Here is a 14,502-nt window from a genome sequence, read left to right as displayed (position 1 = left end):
TCAGGGCACAAGCCAACTACTGGCCGATGAGGGTCAGGAAGGAATTTCCCAGCTTATTCCAGGTTCCGTGACCGGAGCCTTTGAACTTCCCTTGGAAGCAGCTGGCGCTAGCCCCTGGTGGAGGCAGGATATTGGGCTCACTGGCCAATTGGGTGCAACATTTCCTATCAACGGGGCCAAACTGGCTGCTGGTGTAAGCATGTGTCTCTCCAGTGCAATAGGTGTCATGCTTCTCACTTATGCCACTGACAAATATCATCCGGATTCTACCCATAATATTAAACCGAAGGGCCAAGATCTGGCTCACTCTTCCTAGGTCACCCCTGCTCCATTCCTTCGCTCCTTCCCTTGTTCCTGGCTCTTTATTATCTTCCTCTCACTGGCTCACTGTCCATTTCTCCTCTTCCCCCCGCCGCTCTGTACTGTTGTTTCTGATCGCCGCTGCCCCTCTCCTCACCTTTCGTGAAGGCCTTGCGCACCTCCAGCAGGCTGCGGAATGTCAGGTATGAGAGGTGCGGCCTCCCCCAGTGCCCCGCCTCCTCAAAGTCCTCCTCCAGTTTGATCCAGTGGCCGGCCTCCATCCAGCGCAGCTCGTTGTTTGTATCCATGACCAGTTCTTGTAACTCCACATATGCCTGGGAAGGGAAGAGCAGACGGGACACAGCCCTTGGAGAGCAGGCTGGGATGGGAAGCCAAAGAGGTGGCCACAACATCCCCAATACGCCAGTGGCGACTGATGCCTGCGTGTGGCGATTGATGCCTGCCTGAGTATGCAGAGAGCCTGAAACAATAGCTCTGACAGGGAGGATGGCAAAGTTATCCCAGGCTCCACCCACAACCCAATCTCCACCCGCTAAAGCTGTCAAAATGAGAGGCCAGTGGCATAGATTGTGCACATGTCATGCAATCTCTGGGTTCTGCAGCTGGGATGTCCCATTCTCCTCCTTGGGGGTGGCTTCCTGGTGTGGGACTCACTCTAGTCCCACTCAATTTACCGCTTCTTATGGCTGCTTATGTATGCAGCCTGGCTCAGTTGTCCCACTCCCTCCTTCCCCCCCACTCCCACCCCTCACTGGGCCTGTAGCACTCCATGGGGCTCCCTTTCCTGGACCACTTCTCACGGGCATCAGTGCATAAGGCTGACTCTATCTAAGCAATGCTAGTGGCTGACTGAGTCCTCATAGTCCTGGCAGCCTTGGGCAGATTTGGGGTCCCACACACGGGATGCCCCTCCACCCCTGCCCTGCTCTGCAACAGAAGAGTCAGGTGCCCGATTCCCATGGACAGCCCAGGGGAGTTGGGTGCCTTCAGGCAGCTGCATCAAGGGGATGCAATGATCCATCTCCCTTCCCCCCACCCTAGGAACTCGAGGTCCCATGAACCTCTAAGCTGCAGCGAGGTCTAGCTGTAGGGGTGTGGGGCAGGGAGGTTGGCACCACAAGGACATGGACCAGACATGGGGATAAGCTTACAAAGACTAATCCCCCCCTCCCGGCAGTGCTGGGAAGTGCCCAATGCTACACACCCACCCCAAGCTGAGCCCATCCAGGCCTTGGGAGGTGATCAACTTCCCTAAACGCCAGTGCACCCCTGGCCTCGGAGTCCATAGCAAATCAGCTCCAGGAACCCGATGCCTTCTGGGCTCATGGCGTTATTCCAGTGTATGTTTTCATTTGCAGCGGGAGGCTGCGGGGCATGCCAGCCTGGACTTTCCCATGCCCCTTTTGCCCCCAGTATCAAGCCTGAAAGGTGGAAGGCACAGAGCTCTCCTTAGAATTCAATCCCTGGCTGATTTGATCCCCCATAAGATCAAAATTGGAGAGAGCAACTCGCCAGGTATTAAAAAGAACCCAGAGTCCAGCTTTCCCTCGGCTGGGTTTAGGCAAGTGACAGCGGGTGATTTAATCGATGGCTCTGGAACTAGCAATGCAATAAGGCTGGGGTGGAGATTCTGAATGAGGTGGACCCATGAACAGCCCATGGGGAGACAAGTCTGGCTAATGATTATGTTACGCAGGCTGTGGTGGCTTTGATAGGTCTGCCGGGATAGCCAGGGCGGATTCGTCTAGGAGCCAGTGGCCAGTGCTGGTGGCTTCTGGCAAAGGCGCAAGAAACTCCTTAGTTGATTGTCATGGGAGAACCTGTCCTGGGTTCTTCCCAATCCCCAAGCAGTTCAGGCCAGATTTTCCAATCAGCTGAGCACAGGTGCATGCTGGGTGGTGAGAACTTTGTAAACTTTGGCTCTTAATTAGGTGCCTATATGGGAAAGTCCAGCCCTGAGCAATTTGGAAAATCTGGCCTTAGCGGCTGGCTCTGGCCTGAAGCAGGAGCGCTGGCACCCTTGGTCCATGTGTAACGTAAGGGTGCGTGCTCATGTTATCCAGAGAAATGCCTGATGCCTTTGGAACTCCCGGTGAGTTCTTGGCCTCAGTGACATCTGGTGGCAGTATGGCCTTTCAGCTTTGTTGGAAGGTAGGGTGAGAAGCTAGGTGAGAAAACAAACACCGCCCTGGACACATGGTGGGGAGAAAGATCTGCTGCCTGTTTCAGAGTGAGTGAGAGGAGCAGACATGATTGAAGTAGGAGGAAGGGTCGGCAGCAGGGCGGGGGGTGTTCCCTCACCCCAGCGGTATCATCTCTCCTTTCTGCCCCATCTTCCCTCTCCCCCAGGTCTGATGCAAACTCTCTGGACCTGATCCTCAGCTGAGAATCAGGCTGTGTACTCCTGCAGCCACTCGGAGGCGCTCTGACCCCTCTGCTGTAAGGTAGGACCCAGAGGACGTGGCTCCCCACTGAACGCCTGGGAAAGCAAGAGGCGTGAGTCGCTGCAGAGGGGTATTGCTGGTCTATTCCCAGCATGCTCCCTGACTCCCGTCACCAAGGCAGCGTCACCGTGTTTTCGTTGTTCTATGTCTAACTCTCTCTAAGACCCTTCCGTTTTCTTATTTTCCCTTGGGCCGGGAATTGGATGTGATTTCACGCTGGGCTGGGCTGAATAGAAAGGGGATTTTTTTATGCAACTGCTGGACCCAGACAGACCCTGTGGTTCACTCTGGCTTTCCAGCTCCCAGCCTGGCCTGCCCAGGGTTCATGCAGGGGATTTCTCTACGGCCTGGCCTGGCCTGGTGTCTGCACTCCTGGAAGGGGTGGCTGAGGGCACTAAATCCCAGTGACGAACCTCCCAAGTCTGATCAGAACCTCTTGGTTCTGCAGAAAAAGCCCAGAAATGGAAGGAGAAAAAGGGGAGAGAAAGGGGTGAAATCTCCCCACCCCCAACCCACTTCACCTGCCCCCACCACCCTCAAGTGCTGGCAGAGCTCTACCCTGCTGGCTGCCCCATAAGCAAAGCGGCGTCCCATTCCAGGCAGGCATGAGCCCCCAGCACCAGCACCCACCAAGCAAACCCAGCTCTGGCAGCCAGTCAAACTGGGGGACTGGGTGCTGCCTGCGTCCTGCCCAGACCGGCTGCCTCCAGCTCCGTGCGCACAGGAGCAGTTCAGACCAGTCTGAAATTGCCTCAGTAACTGGAAATAAACTGTCCCAGCTGCCCAGGAAAAAAGGGCTTTGAACTGTCACGAAGTGACTGAGTGATGGCTGGGAAAGCAGCTGTCCCAGAACTGTACCGGGTGTGTTTATAAAGCAAACAGGCCTACTGCCTTGGACTCCTTCCTGTCCGTCTGTTCCCCGGGGAGGGTCTCCCCTCCTGCTCCGCCTGTTCCCTGGGGAGGGTCTCCCCTCCTGCTCCGCCTGTTCCCCGGGGAGGGTCTCCCTCCTGCTCCGCCTGTTCCCTTGGGAGGGTCTCCCTCCTGCTCCGCCTGTTCCCCGGGGAGGGTCTCCCCTCCTGCTCCACCTGTTCCCTTGGGAGGATCTCCCTCCTGCTCCGCCTGTTTTCTGGGGAGGGTCTCCCCCCCTGCTCCGCCTGTTCCCTTGGGAGGATCTCCCCCCCCTGCTCCGCCTGTTCCCTTGGGAGGGTCTCCCCTCCTGCTCCGCCTGTTCCCTTGGGAGGGTCTCCCCTCCTGCTCCACCTGTTCCCTGGGGAGGGTCTCCCTCCTGCTCTGCCTGTTCCCCGGGGAGGGTCTCCCCTCTGCTCTGCTTGTTCCCTGGGAAGGTCCTTGGGATCTCTCTCTCTCTTCCCACCCCAATCCCACCCTCTCCTCTCCCTCCTTCTTCCTGGCTCCCAGAGCGTCCTTCCCGCTGGGTTCGGATCAGCGCAGGGTCTAATCTCTCCCCAGACTGGGCCACGACCCCCAAGGAGCATGGCAGGCCACTCACCTCATGGGTCCCCCGGCTGGAGGTGGCTGGGTGGGCAGCCTCTGCGCTCCCTGACGCCTTCTGGATCTGATCCAACGAGGAGGAACCTGAGTATGGATCAATCTCGCAGTTAGCCAGGCCCCAGAGCCACTCACCCAGCCTCGGGGGGGGGGGGGGGCACTGCCATCCAAACCACCACCACCACCTCCCCACGGCTCCTGCTGCTTTGCGGGGGCTGATATACACTCCCAGAGACACAGCCCAGATGCTGGGGAGGGGTGGAGACAGCCCCCTCCCAGTGTGGGGCAGAGCTGGCTTGGGGGGGAAGGGCAGAGACAACCCACCAGAGGCCCCCGCGCCCCGAGACTCTATTCAACATAGAGATAGAGCCAAGGGGCAACAGCTGGGGCCAGCTATACACACAGGGCACGTGCTCCATGAGGAGGGGTGTTTAGGCACCTGGGCTCTCTGGGGCTCTGCTAGCCCAGGGGCAGGCGGGAGGTGGTGTCACCCCACATTGCCCCCCGCCCCCATCACAGGGGGCCTGTTTTCCTGTCTCTGGTGCCTCCGGTTTCCCACTCGTGCCGGGCAGACGGAACCAGAGCAGGTGTGAACCGAGCTGTGTTTTCCCGGTCATGGTGAGCGGGCTGAGAGGAGAGGGCTTTGGTGCGGAGGCAAGTTCAAGGAGCGCCCAGGACACGGGCTCCCCCAGCCCGTGCCTGTACCCCAAGGGGATGCCCCAAGCCTGCCGCCGGGGCGATCTAATATCACAGCAATACGGGGAGAGAGGATGGAGATGAGGACCAGCGCACGTTCTCCAGCGCCCCGGCGAGGCGAGCTCCAACCCATGGGAGTCTCCCTCTATCTTTTTGGGGGAGACAATGGCAGTGCCGCGCAGAGCTCCTCAAACTACATTTCCCCTGGCTTGGTTCCCTCCCGCCCTCCCTTAGACCGGACCCCATGGGTACACCCTGGGCGCTCCCTCCGCATCTTCTCCCCCTCCCTGACATGTGCTGGGCCAGTTCCCGCGTACCCCGGAGTTGCCGCCCCAGGTGCGTACAGGTGAGAGAAGGCCTTGCAGCCAGTCTGGGAGATCCCACCTACCTGAGATCTCAGCGCCCCCCCTGGCCACCATCCAGGCGGAGAGAAGGGACAGGCTCCCAGCGCTCCCATGCTATAAACCTCTGCCTCCGTCTCGCTGGGACGGGACGCCCTCCGGCCCCGCCCCTGAATTCCTGTCCCAAGTGACTCTTGTGTTCATAGTAAATTGAAAAGCACTCTGGCTGTGCTGACAGTAAACACGGGGCCCCGTGGTGCCCTCCTGGGGCAGGGGCCCGGCCCCCAGGCCTGGAGCAGTTTAACCCTCAATGGGAGCGCCTCGTTCCCGAGGGACCTGTGGGGCTGGGACCGAGAGCTGCTGAGGCCTGCTAGATGGCTGTACACCCTGCCTTCACTTAACCCCCCCCCATTTATATCCCTGCCCCCCAGTTGCTAGATGTTCGCGCACGGCGGGGTGACTGTACAGGCCGGTAACTGAGGGGGAAGTTGCTGACACCTGCAAGTCCACCCTGCTTCCCTCCCTGTGGCGAGTCCGGAGCAGAGGGGGGACAGGAGCCCCCAGGGCAAAGCCTCCATGCGTGGAGCCCTCTGTCCCCTGTGGTCGGGGATTCACGGCCCTCGCCCAGCGGGGCTGGCTGGGATTCTGCTGGCACAGCCGGCTGCCCGTCATGATGCCCCGAGCCACAGCCGGTGGCTGACGCGTCATGGACTCCAGCCCGGGGCTGCCCACTGCACCAGCCATGTTGGTGGCAGAAGGGGTTAGGGAGACAGAGCCACCAGCCCCCCCACCACCCCCCAGCCCCCTACTCAGAACCCCCTGGGGCAATATCACAATTGCTTGGCAGAGCTAGCAGGCTCCCTATAAATACACTGCAGTCACACACAGCTCATACCCGCACAAAGACACACAGCTCACACCCACACAGAGACACACAGCTCACACCCCACACACAGCTCACACCCATACAAAGACACACAGCTCACACCCACACAGAGACACACAGCTCACCCCCCACACCCGCATAGAGACACACAGCTCACACCCCACACACAGCTCACACCCACACAGAGACACACAGCTCACCCCCCCACACAGCTCACACCCGCACAAAGACACACAGCTCACACCCACACAGAGGAACACAGCTCACCCCACACACACAGCTCACACACACCTCACACAGAGAGACACCCAGGTCACACCCAGAGACACACAGCTCACACCCCACACCCGCATAGAGACACACAGCTCACACCCCACACACAGCTCACACCCACACAGAGACACACAGCTCACCCCCCACACAGCTCACACCCGCACAAAGACACACAGCTCACACCCACACAGAGGCACACAGCTCACCCCACACACACAGCTCACACACACCTCACACAGAGAGACACCCAGGTCACACCCAGAGACACACAGCTCACACCCCACACCCGCATAGAGACACACAGCTCACACCCCACACACAGCTCACACCCCACACCCGCATAGAGACACACAGCTCACACCCCACACACAGCTCACTCCCACAGAGAGACACACAGCTCACCCCCCCACACACAGCTCACATCCTCACAGAGACACACAGCTCACACACACCTCACACAGAGAGACCCACAGCTCACACAAAGAGACACACACCTCACACCCCACACACAGCTCACACCCACACAGAGACACACAGCTCACGCACACCTCACACAGAGAGACACACACCTCACACCCAGACACCCCTCACACCCAGAGACACCTAGCTCACACCCAGCTCACACCCCACACAAAGCTCACACCCTCACAGACACACAGCTCACACCCACACAGCTCACACACACTTCACACAGAGAGACATACACCTCACACCCCACACACAGCTCATACCCACACAGAGACACACAGCTCACACACACCTCACACAGAGAGACACACACCTCACACCCACACACAGCTCACACCCACACAGAGACATGCAGTTCACAACCACACAGAGAGACACACAGCTCACACCAACACAGAGACATGCAGCTTACATCCACACACCTTACACATAGAGACACGCAGCTCACACCCACACAGGGACACGCAGCTCACACCTCACACAGAGAGACACACAGCTCATATCCACACAGAGACATGCAGTTCACATCCACACTGAGACACGCAGTTCACACGCACACAGACATCACACAGAGAGACACACAGCTCACACCCACAGAGACACACAGTTCACAACCACACACACCTCACACACAGGGACACACAGCTAACACCCCTGCCAAGACACACATCTCACACAAAGCTTACATCCCCACACCTTACACACAGCTCACACCCACACACGCCTCACTGAGACAGAGAGACACTGGGCCGGGCATCCACACGGGCACATGCACAATCACACAACTCCCACAGAGTGGCTAGCAGCCACACAAATATTCACAACGCAGGGACACGCACCCACACAGCTCCCACGGACACATATAACCATTCACATATCCCTCCTTCAAAGGGAGCCATGTCATTCACCACCTGAAACTCAGCTCCCGACGCACAGAGGACATGCACAAATGCACTCCTAAAGAGGCGCACACTCGCATAATCTAACACACCAATCGACCTGGAAGCTGCCTCTCGCTGGCTGGTGACAGTAACAGGTCAGCCACAAGTGGCTTCTGTCTTTAGTCAAAACAAGCCTTTTATTTATCATCAATAACCAGGCAATTATAGGGAAACTGACAGCAATACCTCCGGGGGTCATTGCCTGGCAGGGACAAACTCACACCAGGCAGTTCTAGGAGCCACCGAAAGGTCCCTCGGGACCTTTGCGAGATCAGCTCAGAGGCTGGGGCTGGGAGGGGAGATTGATCTGTTGCGCTTGGAAAACCCAGGCTGGGTGATAAAGGCAATACAAACTCCCGCAGGCCAGGGTGCAGAGTGGTGGTGGGCGAGGATGTCACTAAGGTACCGGGTAGCGATGGATGGAGACAGGATTAGAATAGTGCCACCCTGGTGCAAAACGGCGATGGAGGCGGATGGCACTAGGATGCCAGCAGCCGGGTGCAGAGGGGCAATGGAAAGAGATGGTGCCAGGGGGAGCATTCTGTTGGTACTGGGCATACCTAACAAAGGCAGGATAAGTGACTGCATTACTGGATCTCCCTCTTTCCTCCCGTACGGGTTCCTCACCATTTTCAGGCCCCCGAGCCTCTGCCGCTCTGGGAAGATACGAGTGGGTCTGGGAGACCCCCGTTTGGCCTCAGCCAAAGCCCGTGTGCGCTTTATTAGAGACGAATCCAGAGCTCAGAGTTCGGCTCCAGATCCGAACTTCCCCAGAGCAAGCGGGAGGTTCTAACCCGGGTTTTGGTTCCATTAGAGATGGTGATAGCGGGTCAGTCACAAAGTCTGAATCTGGATCAGAATCAGTCACTTCCCCACAAGTTTGGGGCAATCAAACCCAGGCCATCTCTAGTCTTAACCCGTGCCTGGATCTGCCGGCAAACCCTCTCCTAGATGGCATGATCCTCTGCGAGGACGGTGCAATGTTTTCCATTCGCTTCAATGGTCACTGTCATGTGCCCACCGCCGCCATGGCTCTGACATCGCCCTGCCTTGCCCGGGGCACCGTCTCCATTCTCCTTCCCTACTCAGGGCATAGACCACCGCCGGCCTGGCCAGGAGTGGCTGAAAAACACACCCCTGCGTCCCCGGGACACACTGGTGGGTGCCCATCAGGCCTGTGCCCCACACACCTGTCCCATACACAATTCTACACCCATTCAGGCATCTTGCGCACACAGCCACACACGCAAGGGAGCTTTCGAGGCCGTCTTGGTGCACCCCCAGCTGCTGGGAAGGGAGTCGGAGGCGACGCCCTCCCATCAGTGCAGGATCTGAAAACGTTCCAGGCCCAGCCCGGACTTTACCAAGGGCTTTGATATCTGGCTCCCTTTTGTTTCACGGGCTGGGATTCAGACAGTGTCCCTGCTTGTGTAACCCACTGGTGAGGTTGGGTTGCAGGACCCGCTCTGTGTCGTCTGCACAGGGCGTGCGTCGGTTACAGCTGTGGCAACTCATGCGTTCAGCTCTGGAGGGCGCTGCTGTGTCGGCACTGATGGCAGATGTCCTACTTCTAAACTGTCAGGCCCTGTCCCTGTTCTCTGGATCCCTTTGCCCATGGCTGAGTGACGGCTTCAGGATGGGAAACTTTATCATCAGAGACAGCTGCAAGCACCTGCGAATGTGGTCTAGTGATCTGAGCACGGAGCTGGCAACCAAAAGCTCCTCGCCAAAGCTTGTCTCTGCCACTGACTTGCTCCGTGCCCTTGGGCAAATCACTTCACCTCTCTGCCTCACCCGGCAGAATGACAACCTGCCTCTGTCAGGAGAGCTTTGCAGGTTAATTATGCCTGACCCTGGGCAGTTCACTTCCTCGGTGTCCCTTCCCACCCGTTCTCTTGTCGACAGACGATAAATTCTGACTCTTACTACATGTATGTACAGTGCCTAGCACAATGGGGCCCTGACGCTGGCTGGGGCCTCTAGAACCTGCCACGATGCCAGAGAAGAATCGTAATAGGGATGAAAAGAGCTGCTGCAACAGATGGCCCTGTGGAGACTTAACCGGCATCTGGGCCCTGCCTTTGAGTGTATTTGTGGAGGCGGGTGAAGCTACAAAACCTCCTGGCTGCCTCTGTGACACGCCCCAGCATTGCCTGGCCCCCAGGAGCGAGCCCGAGAAAGGAGCGGGAGAGGTGGAAATCATTCAGGTTATCACTGGGCCAGCAGAGCTCAGACTGACGTCCCGGCCCGCTAGGTCTCCTTCGTTCTTGTGGCCAGCTGAATTATTGTCCTCCCGAGACCGGAGCACATTCGAAAGCTCATAAATACTGTCTGAGTGAGTAAACAAGGCCTGCACCCAGCATCCTCCGGTGCCAGCGCGTCGTCACAGATATTTAACGGCCGAAGAGGCCTCTGAGCGATGATTCAAGCTGTTTGAACTGAAGACGGCTCAGGGCATTAATCCTTTAGAAATGGCCTGGACGGAGCAATTGAACGGTCTCGTCCATTAAAAAGGCCTTCATGCGCCCAAGGGTGTCTTTCACTGCGGGCTCATTACAAGTCTAAGAAGGAAGTGCTGGGGATTTAATCATTCTAGTATTAGAGTTCGACTTGGAAAAGGGGCAGAGACTAAAAAGAGTGAAACTGTTCAGCTTAGAAAAGAGATGACTAAGGGGGGGGCATAGGTGCCGACTCCAGGGGTGCTTCAAAAAAAAATGGTGGGTGCTCAGCACCCACCAGCCACCTGCCGATCAGCTGTTCGGTGGTGGGTGGGAGATGCTGGGGGTGGGGGCGGGAAGAGGTGGAGCAAAGGTGGGGCCTTGGGGGAAGGGTTAAAGTGAGGGCGGGACGGAAGGGGGTGGAGCAAGTCGGTGCCTGTGAAGGGAGGGGGATATGATAGAGGGCTATGAAATCATGACTGGTGTGGAGATAGTGAACAGGGAAGTGTTATTGACCCCTTCACCTACCACAAGAACAAGGGGTCACCCGATGAAATTCACAGGCAGCAGGATTGAAACAAACATTAAGCAAGTACTTTACACAACGCACAGTCAACCTGTGGAACTCCTCGCCAGGGGATGTTGTGAAGGCCAAAAGTATAACAGGTGTCAAAAAAGAACTAGATAAGCTCATAGAGGCTAGGCCCATCGATGGCTCTTAGCCAAGACAGTCAGGAATGCAACCCAGGCTCTAAGAAGCTGGGGCTGGATGACAGGGGATGGATCACTCGAAATTGCCCTGTTCTGTTCATTTTCTCTGAAGCCATTGTCAGAGCCAGGATATTGGGCTAATGGGCCATTGGTCTGACCCAGTGTGGCCACTCGTACGTAACACTGTGCCCTTCTCCTTTCATTGAACGACCACAACGTGCTTTACAGATGTTAATTAATTATAAACCTTGTGACATTCCTAGGCGTCTTTCCACCCGCCATAAGAGTGCAGCCACCTCTGGGGTGGAACACAGCCGCCGATTAGCTCTGCACAACAGTCGATGCAGGAAATGTTGGTGAGTAAATGTAATCACCCAGGCCAGCGTGTAGTGAGGACACCAGTGCAGAATACGCCTTAAAGAAGGTGCCAGGGGATCATTAACGAGCACAAAGGGGCAGGAGTCCAGTTTTATGTCTCATATAAAAGCTGGTCCCTCCAGCAGCACAACACACGCTGACATCGCGCTTGGGTATTGGCTCCAGCACTGCCTACTGACTCATCAAGCCACTTCCTGCAGGTCTCCTGTCCAAGCACTAAGCCAGCCTGACTCGACTTATCCTGGGAGATCTGACTCAGACAGCAAAGGGAGGCGTCGCTACACAGCTAAGAGGCAGAACAAGCAACTGGATTTGCTTGCAGCATCCCTTCTGCCCAAAGGGTACGTCCCAGGACCTGCCTAGCACAGAGCTGCCAAGTTCCTAGGCTACAAGGAAGGAGCCCGGCAGCTCGGCAGAGTAAAAGCCATTGACCCCGGGAATAACGTCAGAACTGCAAACAGAGCATGTTGTTGACCTAACAGCTGGGAATTATGGCTTTCCCAGGCCAAGCAACTAGTCATTACAAATCCAAATATCCACCTCTCTCGAGGGACGCGGAGGACCCTCCTCAGTCCGGGATCTGAGCATCCCCGATGGATTCCATCCTCCCAGTTCCCCTGTGAAATTGGGGAGCATTATCCCCACTTTTCATCTGGGGAACAGTGCGGGTTAAGTAGCTCACCCAAGGCCGCACAGGAAGTCTGTGACCGGGCTGGGAAAATCTCCTGAGCCCTAATCTATGCTCTGACCACTAGACTATCCTGCCTTCCTCTCCCTCTCTGTTTGTACACACTCACCCAGCTGTAGTAACAATCTCCTGAGTGACTGCATTAATCACGCCCCGGTGATCGCCTCCCCTGCACTCTGCCCACCAATTCAGCTCTGCCTTGGCTATTTCTAACCCCCCTGTCTTTACGCCCATCTATATGGTTCCTAGATATTCCTACAACGGAATTATTATTCACGGGACTTTAATACATCAATTGCACAGTTAGAGCTGGCCAAATTCTTCTTTGTGGATTTGTGCAACATTCCTTGTGAATGTAACACTTTGTTCTGCAACATATCTATATCGGGGACTATGCCAGCCAGGGGGAGCAGCAAACTGCAATGGGGGAACCACTTGAGATTGCAGGGGTAGCAAACCGCAAGGCAGGGAGGCTGGTTGGTGGGCAGGCAAAGGGAGGAGAAAGAGAACCACCAGCCCTGTATATACACACTCAAACGATAAACTATTTAGGAAACCTGATCTCTGAGGAAAGGGTAGAAAAACTGGGCATCTTTCATCTTGAGAAAAGAAGATCACGGAGGGAATCTGATAACATATTTGCAGGCTATCGAGAGGACCAGCTCAATTCTTCTCCACGTCCACTGAAGGTAGGACAAGTCGGAATGGGCTTAATCTGCATCGAGGGAGATTTCGGTTCGATATAAGGAAAAACTTTCTCACTGTCAGGGTAGCGGAGCTCTGGAACAGGCTTCCAAGAGAGATTGTTGGGATCCGCGGCACTGGAGGTTTTTAAGAACAAACCCGTGCTGGGGGTGGTCTAGGTTTCATGGCCCTACCTCAGCTCAGGGGCCTGGACTAGACGACTTCTCAAGGTCCTCTCCAGCCTCAATCTGTATGATTCTGCTATGCTTTGTCTATATATGCTGTCCACGCAAACAATACACACGGCCTCAGAACCATGTACCTCGGCGCAGATACAGCACGTCATAACCCTTATACCTGGAGGTATATATGCCGTTTATGCACTGTGCAGAGCCCTCTACTCTGATATATATACAGCATATCATAACCCTGGACCCTGAGATACCAGAGCCCATGCCACCGGAACAGACACAGTCCCAAGGGACGTAAGATTTCCCAGATACTTGATCGAACCCTTGCTCACTCTAGCTTGATAGCCCATCTCCAGCGGTAGCCAGTGCCTGGTGTGTTGGTGCCCTCCACAATGCACCTAGCTCACTGCTGACCCGGAGTTCACCACCCGTGCTGGCCACGGCCCCCAGGAGTGCAGGAGATCCAGCAGTGACCATGAGGGCATCAGAACCCTTCATAGTGCACCGAGCTCATGGGGTGACATGGGAGGGCTGCGAATTCCTTCCTGATCTCTCCCCAGGCAGGCAGTGCATGCCCTGGAGCATGTGCCTTGACGACCCCCCCCTTCCATCATCCCCTCAAGCGGCATTGCTACAAACAGCTGTCCGTGGTGCTGAGAATGTCCCATCGCAAGGGAACCCTAACCCCCCTGGTGACCCTTAATGAACTATGAGCGTTCGGGTTACTCACTGCCTTGTTCATCGAGGGACATGTTTGATTGCTTCAGTTCGGGATCCCCGTAGCCCTCTTCATCCAGCCTGCTCTTCATCTCAGCTTCATAATCCTCCTAAGGGGAGGAAGGAGAACACTCTTCATGGTCACTAGCCGTGCCAGTGTTGGGCAGCACAACCAGGGAAGCTGCATCCCTGGGCAGCAGCTCTGAGACACAGGGTGGGACAAGTGCTGAGGGATAGCTCGGTGATTTGAGCATTGGCCTGCTAAACCCAGGGTGGTGAGTTCAGCCCTTGAGGGGGCCAATTAGGGGTCTGGAGCAAAAATCAGTACTTAATCCTGCTAAGGAAGGCAGTGGGCTGGACTTGGTGACCTTTCAGGGTCCCTTCCAGTTCTAAGAGATAAAATATCTCCATTAATTTATTTTATCTATTCTGGGATGCAGAGGAATGCTCTGATGTGATTCCTCTATGGGGACTGTAGCCCAGGGTGAAGCCGGGTGTCCGCGCAGGGATTCCCTACGGGGGATGGTAGCACGGTGTGAAGCAGGGTGTCCGCGCAGGGATTCCCCGTGGGGGATGGTAGTAGGGTGTGAAGCAGGGTGTCCGTGCAGGGATTCCCCGCGGGGGATGGTAGCAGGGTGTGAAGCAGGGTGTCCGTGCAGGGATTCCCCGTGGGGGATGGTAGCAGGGTGTCCGTGCAGGGATTCCCCGCGGGGGATGGTAGCAGGGTGTGAAGCAGGGTGTCCGTGCAGAGATTCCCCATGGGGGATGGTAGCAGGGTGTGAAGCAGGGTGTCCGTGCAGGGATTCCCCGTGGGGGATG

General features: G+C 56.5%; 1 protein-coding gene across 2 annotated transcripts in view; it reads right to left on the bottom strand.

Annotated features, from left to right (window-relative positions):
- SLC4A1 (solute carrier family 4 member 1 (Diego blood group)) overlaps positions 1 to 14,502 on the bottom strand; it is a 41,049-nt gene that overhangs the window by 20,170 nt on the left and 6,377 nt on the right. For both annotated transcript variants that reach the window (XM_054014178.1, XM_054014177.1), the window contains exons 3-5: positions 13,697 to 13,793; positions 4,273 to 4,358; positions 458 to 635 (exon numbers count right to left, since the gene is read on the bottom strand). In XM_054014178.1, coding sequence (XP_053870153.1) covers positions 458 to 635; positions 4,273 to 4,358; positions 13,697 to 13,793 — 361 coding nt within the window. The remainder of the gene's footprint in view (positions 1 to 457; positions 636 to 4,272; positions 4,359 to 13,696; positions 13,794 to 14,502) is intronic.

Source organism: Malaclemys terrapin, chromosome 25 (genome assembly GCF_027887155.1).
Source record: "Malaclemys terrapin pileata isolate rMalTer1 chromosome 25, rMalTer1.hap1, whole genome shotgun sequence".
In the NCBI taxonomy this organism is placed as follows: domain Eukaryota; kingdom Metazoa; phylum Chordata; order Testudines; family Emydidae; genus Malaclemys; species Malaclemys terrapin.
The sequence above is the reverse complement of the archived record's forward strand: the minus strand, read 5'-3'. Positions and strand labels throughout refer to the sequence as shown.